This window comes from Callorhinus ursinus, unplaced genomic scaffold (assembly GCF_003265705.2).
Source record: "Callorhinus ursinus isolate GAN/ISIS: 27379988/994484 unplaced genomic scaffold, GSC_fseal_2.0 scaffold14, whole genome shotgun sequence".
In the NCBI taxonomy this organism is placed as follows: Eukaryota; Metazoa; Chordata; class Mammalia; order Carnivora; family Otariidae; genus Callorhinus; species Callorhinus ursinus.
The window spans coordinates 35495047-35509410 of record NW_027397076.1 but is presented as its reverse complement, the minus strand read 5'-3'; the positions used below and the strand labels follow the sequence as shown (position 1 = coordinate 35509410).

The following is a 14364-nucleotide window of genomic DNA, read 5'->3' as shown; positions in this document are numbered from 1 at the left end:
TTGGTTTTGTAGACTGTTTCCTTTGCTGTGCAAAAGCTTTTTATTTTGCAGTCCCGATAGTTCATTTTTCGCCCTTGCTTCCCTTGACTTTGGAGACATGTCTAGCAAGAAGTTGCTGCAGCTGGGGTCAAATAGGTTGCTGCCTGTGTCCTAGGATTTTGATGGATTCCTGTCTTACATTTAGGTCTTTCATCCATTTTGAGTCTATTTTTGTGTATGGTGTAAGGAAATGGTCCAGTTTCTCAGGGGCGCCTGGGTAGCTTGTCGGTGAAGCAGCTGCCCTTTGGCCCAGGTCATGATTTCAGGGTCCTGGGACCAAGTGCCGAATTGGGCTCCCTGCTCAGCAGGGTATCTGCTTCTCCTTCTGTCTCTGTCTGTCTCTCATGCTTGCACATGTATCACTGTCTCTCTCAAATAAATAAAATCTTAAAAAAAAAAAAAAGGAAATAGTCCAGTTTCATTCTTCAGCATGTGGCTGTCCAGTTTTTCCAACACCATTTGTTGAAGAGACTGTCGTTTTTTCCATTGGATATTCTTTCCTGTTTTGTCGAGGATTAGTTGATCATAGAGTTGAGGGTCCATTTCTTGGTTCTCTATTCCGTTCCATTGATCTATGTGTCTGTATTTGTGCCAGTACCATATATCTTGGTGATACAGCTTTGTAATAGAGCTTGAAGTCCAGAATTGTGAAGAATTTAGCAAAATTTCTAAAAGTATTTTAAGCAGTATACTTTGGTTAAATTACCTGTTTTTTTTGTTTGGTTTTGTTTTTAAAGATTTGTTTATTTGATAGAGAAAGAGAGCGTGCACACAAGCAGGGGGAGAGGCAGGCAGAGGGAAAGGGAGAAGCAGGCTCCCCACTGAGCAGGGAGCCCGATGCGGCACTTGATCCCAGGACCCTGGGATCATGACCTGAGCCAAAGGCAGACGCTTAACCGACTGAGCCACCCAGGCACCCTTGTTTTGTTTTTGAAGGCAGCTCATGAAACATTTCTTTTTATTGAATAACAATGTGAGTTGTATCCCAATATTTTCAGTGGTCATAAGTACTAAATTTTGAACTCTGCTTCCCACCATGCCTTCCAGCTCCCCACCACACACCCCTGCAGCAAACATATATAAGAAAGTTTCTCAGTGGAGTAGGACTCATGATGAATCATATTTGGGATAGTTACCATATTTGGGATAATTATAAATGTAAAATTGATACTTACATATAGGTTTAGATCACTTGTTAATGGGTGGTAATTTTTATGTATTTAAGTCTCATGAATTTTATGTCTAAAATAACTACCTTCTGTACATTCTTTAGTTTGAAACAACATGTCCTTTGAAATTTTTTCTCCTTTACCTCTCTGTTGATCTTTCAGTTACTACATGTCTGTTTTAGGCTATTAGATGTTATAGATGATAAGATGTATTGCCCCTGGTGTGTCTGGTTCCTAGTTTGGGGGTGAATATTTTTTAAAATGGAATTTCTAGTTCATGCTTGTTGGTGAGTTGGTAAATCATTGGAAGTTCAGGACATCCTAAGTCTAAACTAGATTTGTAAAGAATTTTTTGTCTCGGGTACTTTTAAACACTGCTATCCACTTATGGGGAGCATTAATCCAGTAATTTCTTTTAGAAGACGTGAACGATCAAGAGAGAGGGACCATAGTAGATCACGAGAAAAGAGTCGGCGTCATAAATCCCGTAGTAGAGATCGTCATGATGATTATTATAGAGAGAGAAGCAGAGAACGAGAGAGACACCGGGACCGGGACCGAGATCGGGACCGAGAACGGGACCGAGAGCGCGAGTATCGTCATCGTTAGAAGAAGGTGGGTATTCCTTGTTCCTGTTATATTTAGCATATGTGTTATTAACAGTAATTATAACTCCAAGGCTATTGTTTATACAGTATATACCTACATTTTAAATGGTCCAACTACTTGTTCTGAATTTAATCTTCTGGAAACATCTGAGACAAATGACAGGTGAGTAATGACAGGTAAAAAAAAAAATTTAACCTTTTATCCTTGAATATTGTATTGCTGAGTTAAAACTTTGAGATTGTTAATGGTCTTAAGAAAACAATCAAGAGGACTCATGTCTACTTCTAAAATCTAAAAATTGGAATTGTCTTAATTGCGTAGTTTGCATGTAATTTGAAACAAAATAGAAGTTAATCCATACATATATATAATATATGTGCATATATATATCTATATATATAGATATATATATATAGTGCTTGGACTTTTAAAAGTAAATCGAAAGTTTCCCTTCTTGAACTAACTCCCTAAAACTTTTAAAGAAAATCTAACATATAATAGCTTATAATACAGGAGGATGGTTTCTCAGCATTGAAAGACCTTTTGTACTTAAAAAAATATTCTTTAGAAGAGACACTTTTCCTGGCATCTGGTTTTTGTTTTAAAATAAAAGAAACCATATCCTTTAATTTTCAAAGAAGATACAAAACTTAATTAAAATGGATTCAGGGTACTCCATATCTAAGAATTTTAAATTGTATCAAATCATGCATCCTAGGTAGAATAACCTTGAAATAATTTTATTTGATGTTTCATTCATAAACCATAATCATTGTGTCTTTTTTTCTGTATTTTAAAACTATTGTGTACATTTTTCATAAAGCGGGAAGTTGTCTGTTTATACTTCATTTTCACGTGTAATTTTATTTTTATATTTGTGAACAGCATTTATTCATGTGAAAAGTAGGGGGAGGGCACTGTGAGGCTTGTGCATGTGACACAAAGGTTATTCTGTGAACAAATAATTTTTCTTTATATGTTGGTGGCATATCCAGATTAAATTAGGCTAAAACAAACCCTTTGTCAGTAACTACTCTTTACACAATTATTTTCCATAATCATGGGAAACACTGAAAACTTAGTCATGGTAATTGTTAGTATTTAAATTGTTATGGGCAAAAATCAAAGACTATCAAGTGTTTGTAATTCTGTGACAGAATAGCAGTTTCTTTAACTATAATAGATAATATTTTAGCAAATGAGATCCTTTTTGAATAATACTATTTATAAAATAAGCATGTAAATCTTATTTTTATGGTACATTAGCTGTTACATTATTTACAGTTTTATGGGCTATTTTAAGTGAAAGGCCAGTTTTAATACTTTCCTAGCATTTTGAACATGCATCTTAAATATTTATCAAAATTTTAATTTTAAAATAGTTTTCCATGTATTGTATTATAGAACTTAATATAAGTCTCAAAACATTTAGTATTAAGCAGAACATCTCTCACTCTAAAACTGAGCTTATTGAAATTAATACTGCTTTTGGATATAAGGATTAAATGTTGTGTCATGTAAATCTAGACACTAAATTTTAAAGATGTAGTTTTTTCCCCCCTTGGGTTGAATAGATCTTAATCCCATCTTAAGAAAAAAATTCTCAGTGTCCATCAGTTGCTTAAGGTGAATTGTGGCCAACTTATTACTTGAAATGCATAACTATATTAGCCATTCCATTTATAGTAAGGTACAGGTTCTACAAGTTATTTTTATTTAGACTGCCATTTATCAACAAGCTTCTGATTACTGAAGGCATGATAACAAAACTTCCGTACATTTTTAATCATCTCCAAGATTGGATATGCCCATCAAGGGGTTTCTGAACCAGATTATACCCAAAGTTAATTAATGAGTTTTTTTCCTGGTTTTAGTTAAAGTAGCACAGTCAGCCAAGTAAACTCCTTGAAAAGTCCATTGTTAATTTTAAATACTTGGAATTAACTAACATTACATTCCAGTAATGGGTACACCTAACTGTATCATGGCTTGGGTTTCATTACATTCAGACATTAACTATAAATTCCTAACTTGCAAACTATTGTTGACATTTTTTCTTAATCACTGATGTGTACCATATCAAAATTCCCATGTTTTGTTTGTACATTAATCAGAATTGAGTTGTAATATTGTTATGGGCCTTCATCCAAGCATAATTTTACATAAGCATTTCTAGGGCAAAAAATTCTGTTATCCTGGAATATTGTACCTTTGCTACTATACTAAACAGTATTTATTGCGGACGTAGATGTGAATTTACAGGGTTGGGGGCTAAGATTAAATATATTCAAGTGAAAAACTTTTAAACAAAATAACTGCACATTTAATTATTATCATAATAGGGTCTGTTGACCTTTATAGAAGTTTTTAAATGAGTCCTTTTGAGCTTTCATGTAAATCTTAAATGGACTAAATGGAATACAAGTAACTTGGAAGCTAACATGAATGTCAGCGTGTATATAAATAAAACAATAATGTAATTTATTATTAAAGTGATGAATGGCTAAAAGGGCAAGTTCTTAATTTAACTGGAAACTTAATGATGTTGGCAAGCTGTTAATGTCTGTCCCATCTTAATTTTTTTTGTGTTTGAGCTGTTGGTAATGTTAATTGCATTCTCTCATTTAAAATATGTATTAATTTTTCTAAAAGCATTCAGTATCTAAGTTCAAGTAGGTAATATTTTAATGGGAATATCAGTATTGTAAATTTTCAGTATGTAAATACATTGTATTTCATATTCTGTAATTTCTGCCTCCATTCTCAGACCACTCTGAGCAAAACAAAAGTAGTTCAGTGTTTAAAGATTGTACACTTCTTACAGAAATAATTTTACTTTCACAGTTATTTTCTTTTAGATTGCATTCCTCTTATTACTTGTTTGGAACAATGCCACACAGCAAATTTCTGTTAATGATTCAGTTTTTCTTTCTGTACAAAGAGTAATGAATCCATATTATTTTTTAATATACTCTTTATTCATGCTTTTTCTCTCCCTGAAATACGAGATTTTACATATTTTCAAGTCACTGTCCATTTCTTTGATAAAAATTTTAAGCATCTTGTATTGAATATGGATTAAATAACTACATTTTGTTGTAAGACTTACCATAGGTATCATAATCTTAGATTGTGTTGTTATTGCACAAGATTTAGGGGTGGTTTGCATTCTTTATTTAGTTTATAGTTTTTCATTAATTTGGGAAAAACAAAAAAAGACAAAAGAATAAAAAGTTCTTTTTTTATATGCTAAGATGTTTCATCTCCTTAAGATTTAGTGTTACTTTGAGGCCAATGTGAAAATTAAGTTCTCTTAATTTCCAATGAATGATACTGGTGGTAATGATATTTAAAAATTATTTCTGCAACTCTTAGGTCATCTGAGATCTGCCTAATATTATCCAGCCTTGTGTTTGTGTTTTCCCATATATCCTAACTGCTATGCTTCATCTGGATATTCTAGTTCTCACTTCTTTTGCTCCAGGTTTCCTTGCTTTTAATATTTGTAAAACCTGACTACACAGCTATCATAATTGAAGTGACAGGAGGGTAGGAAGTAATCCCTTGAATGGATGTATAGCGTGTTTTTTGCTCACTGTGGTTTAAGAATGGGTTTTGTTTACAAATGATTAATGTTCCCTGTTAAAAGAAAATTCAGTGCTAATGTGAGTCACCTTGCTCTCACCTTCATCTCAGTGTGAAATTTACTACCGTTGTTTAGTTTGTAAATTAGATCACTTTGAATAAGTAATGTTTTGGATGAATATTTAGTTAGCATTGTTTTAAAGAAAACCTAATAACCAAAAAGGGGTAAGTGTGCCATATATGCTATCCAAATTTACTAATTTGTCTTCTGTGGTAGGGTGTTTTAATCCTCACAGGAAATTCTAAAGCACATAAACAGCTTATTTTGAAATGTCCATTTTGTGAAATTTGGGGGACAAAGATGAGTTTTCCTTGACTGTGGTGAAGTTTTATTTCTATAGTGAACTTCCTCTCTTGTATATGTTTTATAGTGTAATGAAAGACTAGTTAAAATGAGGTAAGTACTGTGTCCACAGGTAGAAAGAAGGAAATAACCAAATGTTGTAGTAAGGGAATTTTTGCAAATATCTATAATAAACAGAGTTTTAATGTACTGTGTTTTAGTCAACACAAGAAGGAAATTTGATTTACAAGAGTTGACTTATATTCAGAATCTTCTATTTCTTTTGCCCACTCCATCCCTGTTTGTCTCATTAAGGAGAAATTTTCAGAAAAGAGAAAAGTGAATTTTATTTCACTGAGTTAATAGAAGCACATCTCTAAAAATGCATTAGAATTCTTTCAATTCAATATTCACTTAATTCTTCTGATTCAGGATTAATGTGAAAACCTGTGAAAAAGCCATATCAAATATATATTTGAATCTTATTAGAAAGGTGAATTGGCCATGAGCTTAGAAATAGATGCTAACAAATTTACTTAGATAACTTTCTAATAGAAATGCTCATAATTTGAGTTGTTAGTATTGGCTTGATCTTACATTATCTCAAAATACAGTGCTTCTCTGTATTGAAATTTTACTTAGTGCTTCATTAAAGAGCTGTAGATTCCGTTTGTCTTAGTTTTTAAACAAGTGTTTGCATAGATCTTTTATAACTGATAGCTAAAAAAAAGTAATTGTGTGACTTTGACATTAACATATTTGACTTAAATGGTATTCTGAAAACATGAGCATTGAATGTATTTGTCACTTTTAAGCTTTTTTGATATCTTTGTTTATGTAGATGTCTACCTAGAAATTTGAGAGTATAATATGGGATTGGGTTATTGGAAATGGGTTGTATTGCCTTCAAATTTGCTTCCGTTTGAGATTGTAAAATTTGTATTTCCAAATGGATAAATGTAAAGTGTTTAGAAAGAGAAATAAAAACTGTTAGACTACCCCCCAGATTTTATGTCTGTATGGTGAAAATGAGAGACTTCTTAATAGTAAAGATCTATGAAGTATAATCAAGCAAAAGATAAGTGCATTTGTCCTGCAAAAAGATGTGTGTTACAATTTCACAAACAGGATTCTCTACAGAAAAAGTAGTAAAATTCTCCTTTGGAGTTATGAATAAGTTACAGTGTATGCCATATGTTTTTTTGGGAAGGATTGGGTATTTTTTGTTCACTGTGACTTGAAATAATTTTTCCCTCTTTAATTAAGACCAGATCTCTCGCATCACAACAAAAAGGTTAGGGAGATAACATACTTTTGCAGTAAGATTTATGAATTTCCCAGTAGTGCATCTTTTCTGGTTAGAACACATTCCTTATCTTTCTTTAATACTTTAATACCAGTTTTTAAAAATACATTGCAAGGAATAAAAATAAAACCCGTGAAAGCTGCCTTTCTAGATCTTTTTCCATGAAATAATTCCACCTAAAGCTTCAGCAACATAAGATAAAGGTACAATAAAAGGTAACATTAGAAATGGCTTAAGTATCTCATTGAAAAATATGGGCAAATAGAAACTATTTAAAAGAGAAGGTCCAGGATTAAAACATCTGGGGTTTTTTTTTTTGTTTGTTTGTTTGGTTTTTTGGTTTTTTTGTTGTTGTTGGGTTTCGTTTTTTTTTGTTTTTGTTTTTTGAGTTGTAAAATTCAGGTTTTTACTCCTAGGCGTTGTGAATGCATATGTGTATTGATGCTCTTAAGATGCTTACAGCCTAGGGAGGAAAGGACATAAAAAATAACATTTATAGTTGTGACAGAATATTAATTACTCTTAATTATAAAGCAGAGAGTGTTTTCCAATTACTTTATGGCAAGAATATCACTAAATATTGTGCCCTTTTCCTCTTACTACATCATCTTATTAAAATGCTCTCTTGGAATTTATATTTTAAATACCTGGTGTTTCAGTGATCACTTAAATGCAAGTTAATTGAATGTTTCTTTTGTGAACCTCTACCTGAAGTTTGCATATTTTTGTATTTTTGAAATTTTAGTTTATCAAATTTACTGGTTTTTTTTTCTTTGTGTGAGTTTTCAATGAAATTTATCATTGTAGATTCTTATTTAGCTTGTTTTTGGTTAGCTTATATACTACATTAGTTATTTCAATATAGGTGGAATAGAGTGAAAGTAAAGTAAATGTTTTAAATTTGTATTATGTCTAAAGATTTGTATGTGGATGTCATATTTATTTAAATGTGCATACTGAGCTATATATAAATTTTATTTATAAATTTTGTAACATGAAAGTTTGATTTATAACATTTGCAGAAGTTCCTGTATGCTGTCAAATAAATACAACTAATTTGTAAAATAATTTATTGCATTTTATATTCAGTTCACATTTAATTGTTAATGAGTTCTTTAGAATTGATATGTGGGTGAATGAAAAATACTTACATTAAAATCATTCAAGCATTTTTCCATTTATTTTTGTAGTTTGCATACTTTAGAAAATGACTTATAAATGTTTCCATCATCACAGAAACAGCAGCTGCTATATTTTCATTTCTGTTCCAGTCATTAAATTAATAAGGCAGTAATAACTAAGAAGAATAAAATCAGAATGTTTCAGTTTTAATCATCACATAAATTGGGAACATTTTTCCACCATAAGGGCAGCTACTGTTTCAGTTAATGCTTATTGTGTTAGAATACGTAACAGTGAAGTAGATGCACGACTTGTGTATGTATAGTTAAGCCAGCGTTTTTCTGTGTATTGTGGGGAATAGCAAAATCTACATCACAAATTTTGACACATTACAGCTGAAGGAAGAGGAACACCTTCCAAGACAAAACAGTCTTCATGGGGGAAAAATGACGCTTGTCCAGCAGTTTGCTTCTTGTGATTGAACTGAACCTGTAAGGATTCATGGATAAAATGAACAGGAATAGATCTGAATAAAGCAAATCTGCATAAATGGTAACCAGTAGCTCTACTTTTATTTTTTATGTTGCTTAACTGTTTTATTTGAAGGAAACCTGTGTGATTTAAAAAGTTATAGCTTTTGCAACTTTATTACTGGTTATATACATTTGGCCATTATAATGTGCAAGCAATTGGAAAAAAACGTCAAGTAAATGCTTGTTTTTATAGTAGTTTGTTCTTGTTAAAAATGTTCATATGATAATGTCTGTAAACAGCACCACTTTGATTACAATAGATGTAGTGTTGTAATAAACTGTTTAATGGGGCTGATGTGTAAAGCTGTTCAAGTTATTTGATGTTTACACCTCAGGGAAAGTCTTGTGTTCAGCAATATCTAAAGATAATGTTACTATGACATTTATACTGTCCTTTAAAAAAGCATTGCAATAGCGTTTTTGGATATGCACCAATCTAATCTTGCGTTCAGTGAATTAAACATACTAATTAAGTGTCTCTTGCCCTTGATTTTGATATTAGAATAGGTGATTACATGGATATTTAATATTTCTATATTCTGCTTTTCTAGCTGTTTTTACCTAGTTAGCTTGTGATTTTGCTGAATGGTATGTAAACTTGTAAAATTTCACAGACATAGCAATCCAGTCAATGTGTTAGGGGTCAAAAAAAATTTTGTGGTTTTAACATTTTAGTAAAAACCCAGACGTTATTTGCTACAGTAATGCAGCTTAATTACAACACAGATGTACTGAAACGCTTAATTGTAAACTGCTAGCATTGAAGAAATATTTTGACAATTCTGATTTGATGCGGCAGTTATTTGCTGTTTTATATTAATAGTGCTTATGGTTTATTTTTGAAGCCATAGGCAGTGTAAATACAGCCGTGCAGCAGACAAATGTGAGTAAGGAGAGCATTAGTTTTTATTTTCTGGTTACTGTAGATTTTGGAAGGGCGTGATGCTTACTAATACTGAGTTGTATTCTCCTGTATGTGTAATGGGTGATTATAGGTGTACCCTGTCACCACAGTTTAAGGAATCTTGTGTGTATTCATGCAACCTTTTGATTCATGCTAGAGTTACTTAATCAAAGATTTTTTCAAGTCTGCCTTGCATATAGGCCCACATTAAAAGCACTTGGCTAGCATGTGTTCTTAATTGCAAAATTAGCATAGGCAGAGTGTCAACTTGATTAGATACTTTTATAGGAAGATCATTCGGAATCACTATTTCAGAAATATGAGTTGAATTCCTAAACAAATTAATTTGTTTTTAAGATCTGATTGTTTTTGAGCAATCTGGTAATACACATTGGTTTTTTAAAAATATACCCAAATTTTAGGGCAATGCTTAAAAGTATTTAAGTACCCTGGATATTATGTCATGTGCAACTTGTAGAAGCCCTCCAGAGATTTGCACTGCAGTTCTTTCATTTTGTCCGCTATCACACTAGTTCTTACAAAATTAGCTGTTTCAAGTTATTCATGTTATTGCTAGTTTTATTTTAAAACATTTTGTGATTTAGAGTATTTGTGCATGGGATCATTGGTGTTTTTAAGAACTGTTTGCTCTCAGAAATTTTTCAAGTGTTCTCTTGTTGAAAATGCAGTTGCCTTTTTAACATTCTTTGAGAGTTGTATCAAAATCAGTTTTCTTGTTTTGTGTATAGGTGTTTTGTCATTCCGTAGCTTTTTTATATTTTAATTACAATGCCCTAATGTGAAGAAGTATGGACATAAATATATTTCAAGGGAAATTAGTTAATAGTAAGCTTAAAAGGTAAGTAAATGTCCATGAGAATAAGATACTCTCTGACCGTTTTAAAATGGAATTCTAAAAATCTAACCACTTGAACTTGAGATGAAACTGGAAATTTTGTACTAATTAAATCATTTATCTTTTCCTTTTTTATCAGTGGAACCCTTTAATTGCTCATTCTATATCACTCTTCTCCCTACATGGCTGATTTCATTACGTAACTTTTGTTGCAGACAATGTGAGTGTACTAGAATTGTTTGCTGCTAGTCTGTTATTTTTAAGTGTTGTCAGAAGGAAATAACTTTTTGGTTTGACATTAATTCTTACAGTCTTCTACCTGATAACACACGAATGTATAGCAGTAAAGGTGAAAATTGCAAGCCTTGTTTTATTCTTCATATCCCTTTGTTGTTTATGAGCTAATGTTATTTGAAAAACTTTTTTTAACATGTAAAAACAATCCAAAGAGATAAATCATTACATAGACACCAAAAAAAAAAAACAAAAACCCACAGAGAAAGAGAGTTTCAGAGACCTTTTCATTTCTTTTTACTAATAATTGTAGTGGACATGAAAACAAATTTGAGTTTGACTTGAAACCATAGTCATTTATTAGTGCTATGCGGTCACATTCCTTTCAGCCAGTAGTTATGAATGAGTGATGCAGCACCTCAGTGGTAATGCTTCTGAAGCAACACTTTGAATCAGTTGTGCTGCTTTTAGTTAAAGGACATAACGTTTTGGAAAGGATATTCCAATGTAAATTTGGAAGTGTTTATTTTGTCAGTTTTCATAAGCAAGATTTGGAGTAAGTTGCAGTGGCTGTTGATCATAGTTTATAGCCCATTTAATGGCCCCTTTACCTAGAATATTCTTAAGCAGTTAACTACAATTTGGAGTTCACAGATAACTTATGGATTGTAGCTTAAGGTATTATTTTTCATTTAATTCTCCTGTGGAGAATATTGCTTTGTTTTTTACTAGTTTAAGGTCAGTTCTTAAAATAAACATGGGATTTTAATGAATGTTGTATAACATTTTATAGTGAAAGGGGAAAATTGTTGGAAGGGTAAAGACTTTCTCTTTCCCTTATGTATTTAAATGTGCCAATAACCTAAATACATACTGTTTTATACAATGAAATGCTACTATGAGACTTTCTGTTGGAGTGCTCTCAACATTTTGGTTCATACCTGAATGATCATTGCATTTTCTGTATTTTATAAGATGGCTCCAATTTTGTGTTTTAAGCTTCAGCCTGTTATTTTAAGAGGAAGTTTATGTTCTGATTCTTTACTGAGAATACAGTATTGAGAGTCTTACTGTTTTACAGATAACTGCCTTTTAAATTTTATTCATTAAGTTCATTTGCATCCCATAGCCGTCTGTAAATGTTTCCTGCAGTTGTATGTACTTGAATGCACGCTTATCCATTGTACATATTAGACATTTTTGTGCTAAAATATATTAAGTGGGATTTTTGTAGCAAAGCATTCTATTTTTCTGTTCTTACTCTGTGTGTGTGTTATTTTTTTACATTAACCTTCAGTTTAAACACTGGAGTATTTATTTCATTTTTTTAGCAACTTGACTCTTAGAAGCCTTAGACTAATTTTTTAATATTCAACCAAAAATTATAAATTTCTTAAGATGTGGCCTTACATATAGCATTTCTTGTGTTTGTAATGTGAGATTTTCGATTAGAGAAATCAAAAGATTCTGGATTAAAGTTTCATTGTAAGTTGAAAAAGAAAATGTGTTAAAATGTCTAGGCTTCTGGGAGGAAGTTCTTATACTCTTCTTTCTTGGCATTAGAAAGAAGCAATACAAATTTTTCAAATATTCAGGCAATTGTGTCCAGTTTAGATTGATTTAGGTTTGTTTTAACCAATGTTTCTTTAAAATTTCAGGTTGTTGGCATTCATTCTGAGTATGCAGCTACTGTGGTTTTTGTATGGGACGTACAAACACTTGGTTAGGTATAGACAGATTTTAATGTTTTAAAGACTTCCTGATATATTAACATATTGTAGTAGGAGTCTTAAAATGTTAGGTAGAATTTAATTGAAGTCACACAAACCCTAAAATGGTATCAGCGGATAGTAAATACTACAGAAAGTTTTTCATGTGCGAGCATCCTAAACTTCTGCCATGGGTGTAAATGTTTTGCATTAATTTCATAATTGGACAGACCCTGCATTTAGTAAAAACATTTCTTTTTGAAGATGTGTTCTTTTTGTCACACTGTTACTGCATAACACTTATCAGCATTCTGTAAGTTAAATTATTTTAAAATACAATGGTGAATTCATGTTTATTTTTTTACTTTGAAAATTGTAGTACTCAGGTGGTATTTAATGGGAAAGGATCCTTGGGGTAAATCATAATGTATTCTAAGGAATGCATCTATAACATTGATGACTTTAGCCTTAAAAAAAGGTCTATTCTTACTCTTCCTCTTCATCCCATGGTATATTAGCAAAGTAGTTTACAGCCTTGTACAGCCTTACAAAGTTGTTTTACAATTTTTAATGGAAAGCCCTTAACAAAAAAATTGTATCATATTACCAGTATCCATGAATTAACTAAATCACGGTTTGTAAATAATTTGTCTAATACCAGAAGGCCAAAGAAAGTCTTAAAATTTTAGCTATTGACTCTGGTGACTTCACAGTAAGATTTCTGTGCAGAAGGTAAGGTGATATTTGATCAAAAAGACATCTTTTTGGTGTCCATGAGAACTAGACTTCCATATTAGCTTCTATTGAAAAGCTCATTCCATTTTATTAAAATGTTTGTAATTGCAATTTTGTGTTTAATGTTTACTTTGTCTTTTCTTTCTTTAGCATTTAGGTGACTGTTCAGCAGTTTGCTATATGGCCATTGTTGGCCCTAAACTGCACTAGTAACAAGCATGGTATTTATCTTGTATTGAAAATAAAACACAGTTTTGATAATACTTTACAGTTTGTCTTTTTATTTGGTTCATAATTTAACCATTGTGTATGGTATGAATAAATCATATCTATTGGCAATATACAGTATAACAAATTGGACTGTTGTCTGTATCTGCCTTTAAGCTAGCCTCCTAGCCGGAGGCTATTTGTTCTTTCTCCTTTTTTTTTAAGATTTTTATTTATTTATTTGACAGAGACAGTGAGAGAGGGAACACAAGCAGGGGGAGTGGCAGAGGGAGAAGCAGGCTTCCCGCGGAGCAGGGAGCCCGATGTAGGGCTCGATCCCAGGACCCTGGGATCATGGCCTGAGCCGAAGGCAGACGCTTAACGGCTGAGCCACCCAGGCGCCCCGCCAGTGGTTATTTTTTCTGCATTGAATGTTGATGGTCTTTAAAGCAGATGATACCGAGCTTAAAATTAGGCTTTAGAAACCTAAAACAGTTCTAGGCTGTTTTATTCTCAAACCTAAGGTTCAGAAAACATTTGTTTAGTTTTAGGGGATTATTAACCTTAGTAGACTTGAATCAAGTAAAAATATTTCTAGATCACAGCAAAAATATTTCACCTGCTAGCTTAGAAACAACAGAGTACTTTTAAAATGGTAACAAATTGTGATTTCAGTAAGGATTTGTATGCCAGCTATTATAATCAGGCCCAAGATTTCTCACCTGTAGGCTTCAAAGTATGGTAAAGGTAACAAGTCTATAAACAGTAATAACCATATGAGATAAGTTATTCCTAGGATCCCTTTCCATGACCCATTAAAATTGTGGTTCAGGTTTTGTTAGTTTCCCTGTTACTCTGTTACATGTTTACATTTTGAAGAAGATTGCATTCATTGATCCACCTTTCATTGAGTTAATTGAGACTCTTGCAGAGAGTATTTGAAAGAAAGAAAATCTTTTAAGAAAGATTAAACTTTTTTTTAACCAGATGCCACGCACGACTCCATAGCAGTC

General features: G+C 32.2%; 1 protein-coding gene across 4 annotated transcripts in view; it reads left to right on the top strand.

The window, feature by feature from the left end:
- Positions 1–13407, top strand: part of CPSF6 (cleavage and polyadenylation specific factor 6) — a 34827-nt gene extending 21420 nt beyond the window's left edge. For 2 of the 4 annotated variants that reach the window (XM_025882718.2, XM_025882716.2), the window contains 2 exons: positions 1631–1823; positions 8569–13407. In XM_025882718.2, the coding sequence (XP_025738503.1) occupies positions 1631–1817 (187 nt within the window). In that variant the 3' untranslated portion in view covers positions 1818–1823; positions 8569–13407. Of the gene's footprint in view, positions 1–1627; positions 1824–8568 lie in introns of all 4 variants that reach the window. The other 2 variants (XM_025882717.2, XM_025882713.2) reach the window with 1 other exon arrangement.
- The last annotated feature ends 957 nt before the right edge of the window (positions 13408–14364 follow it).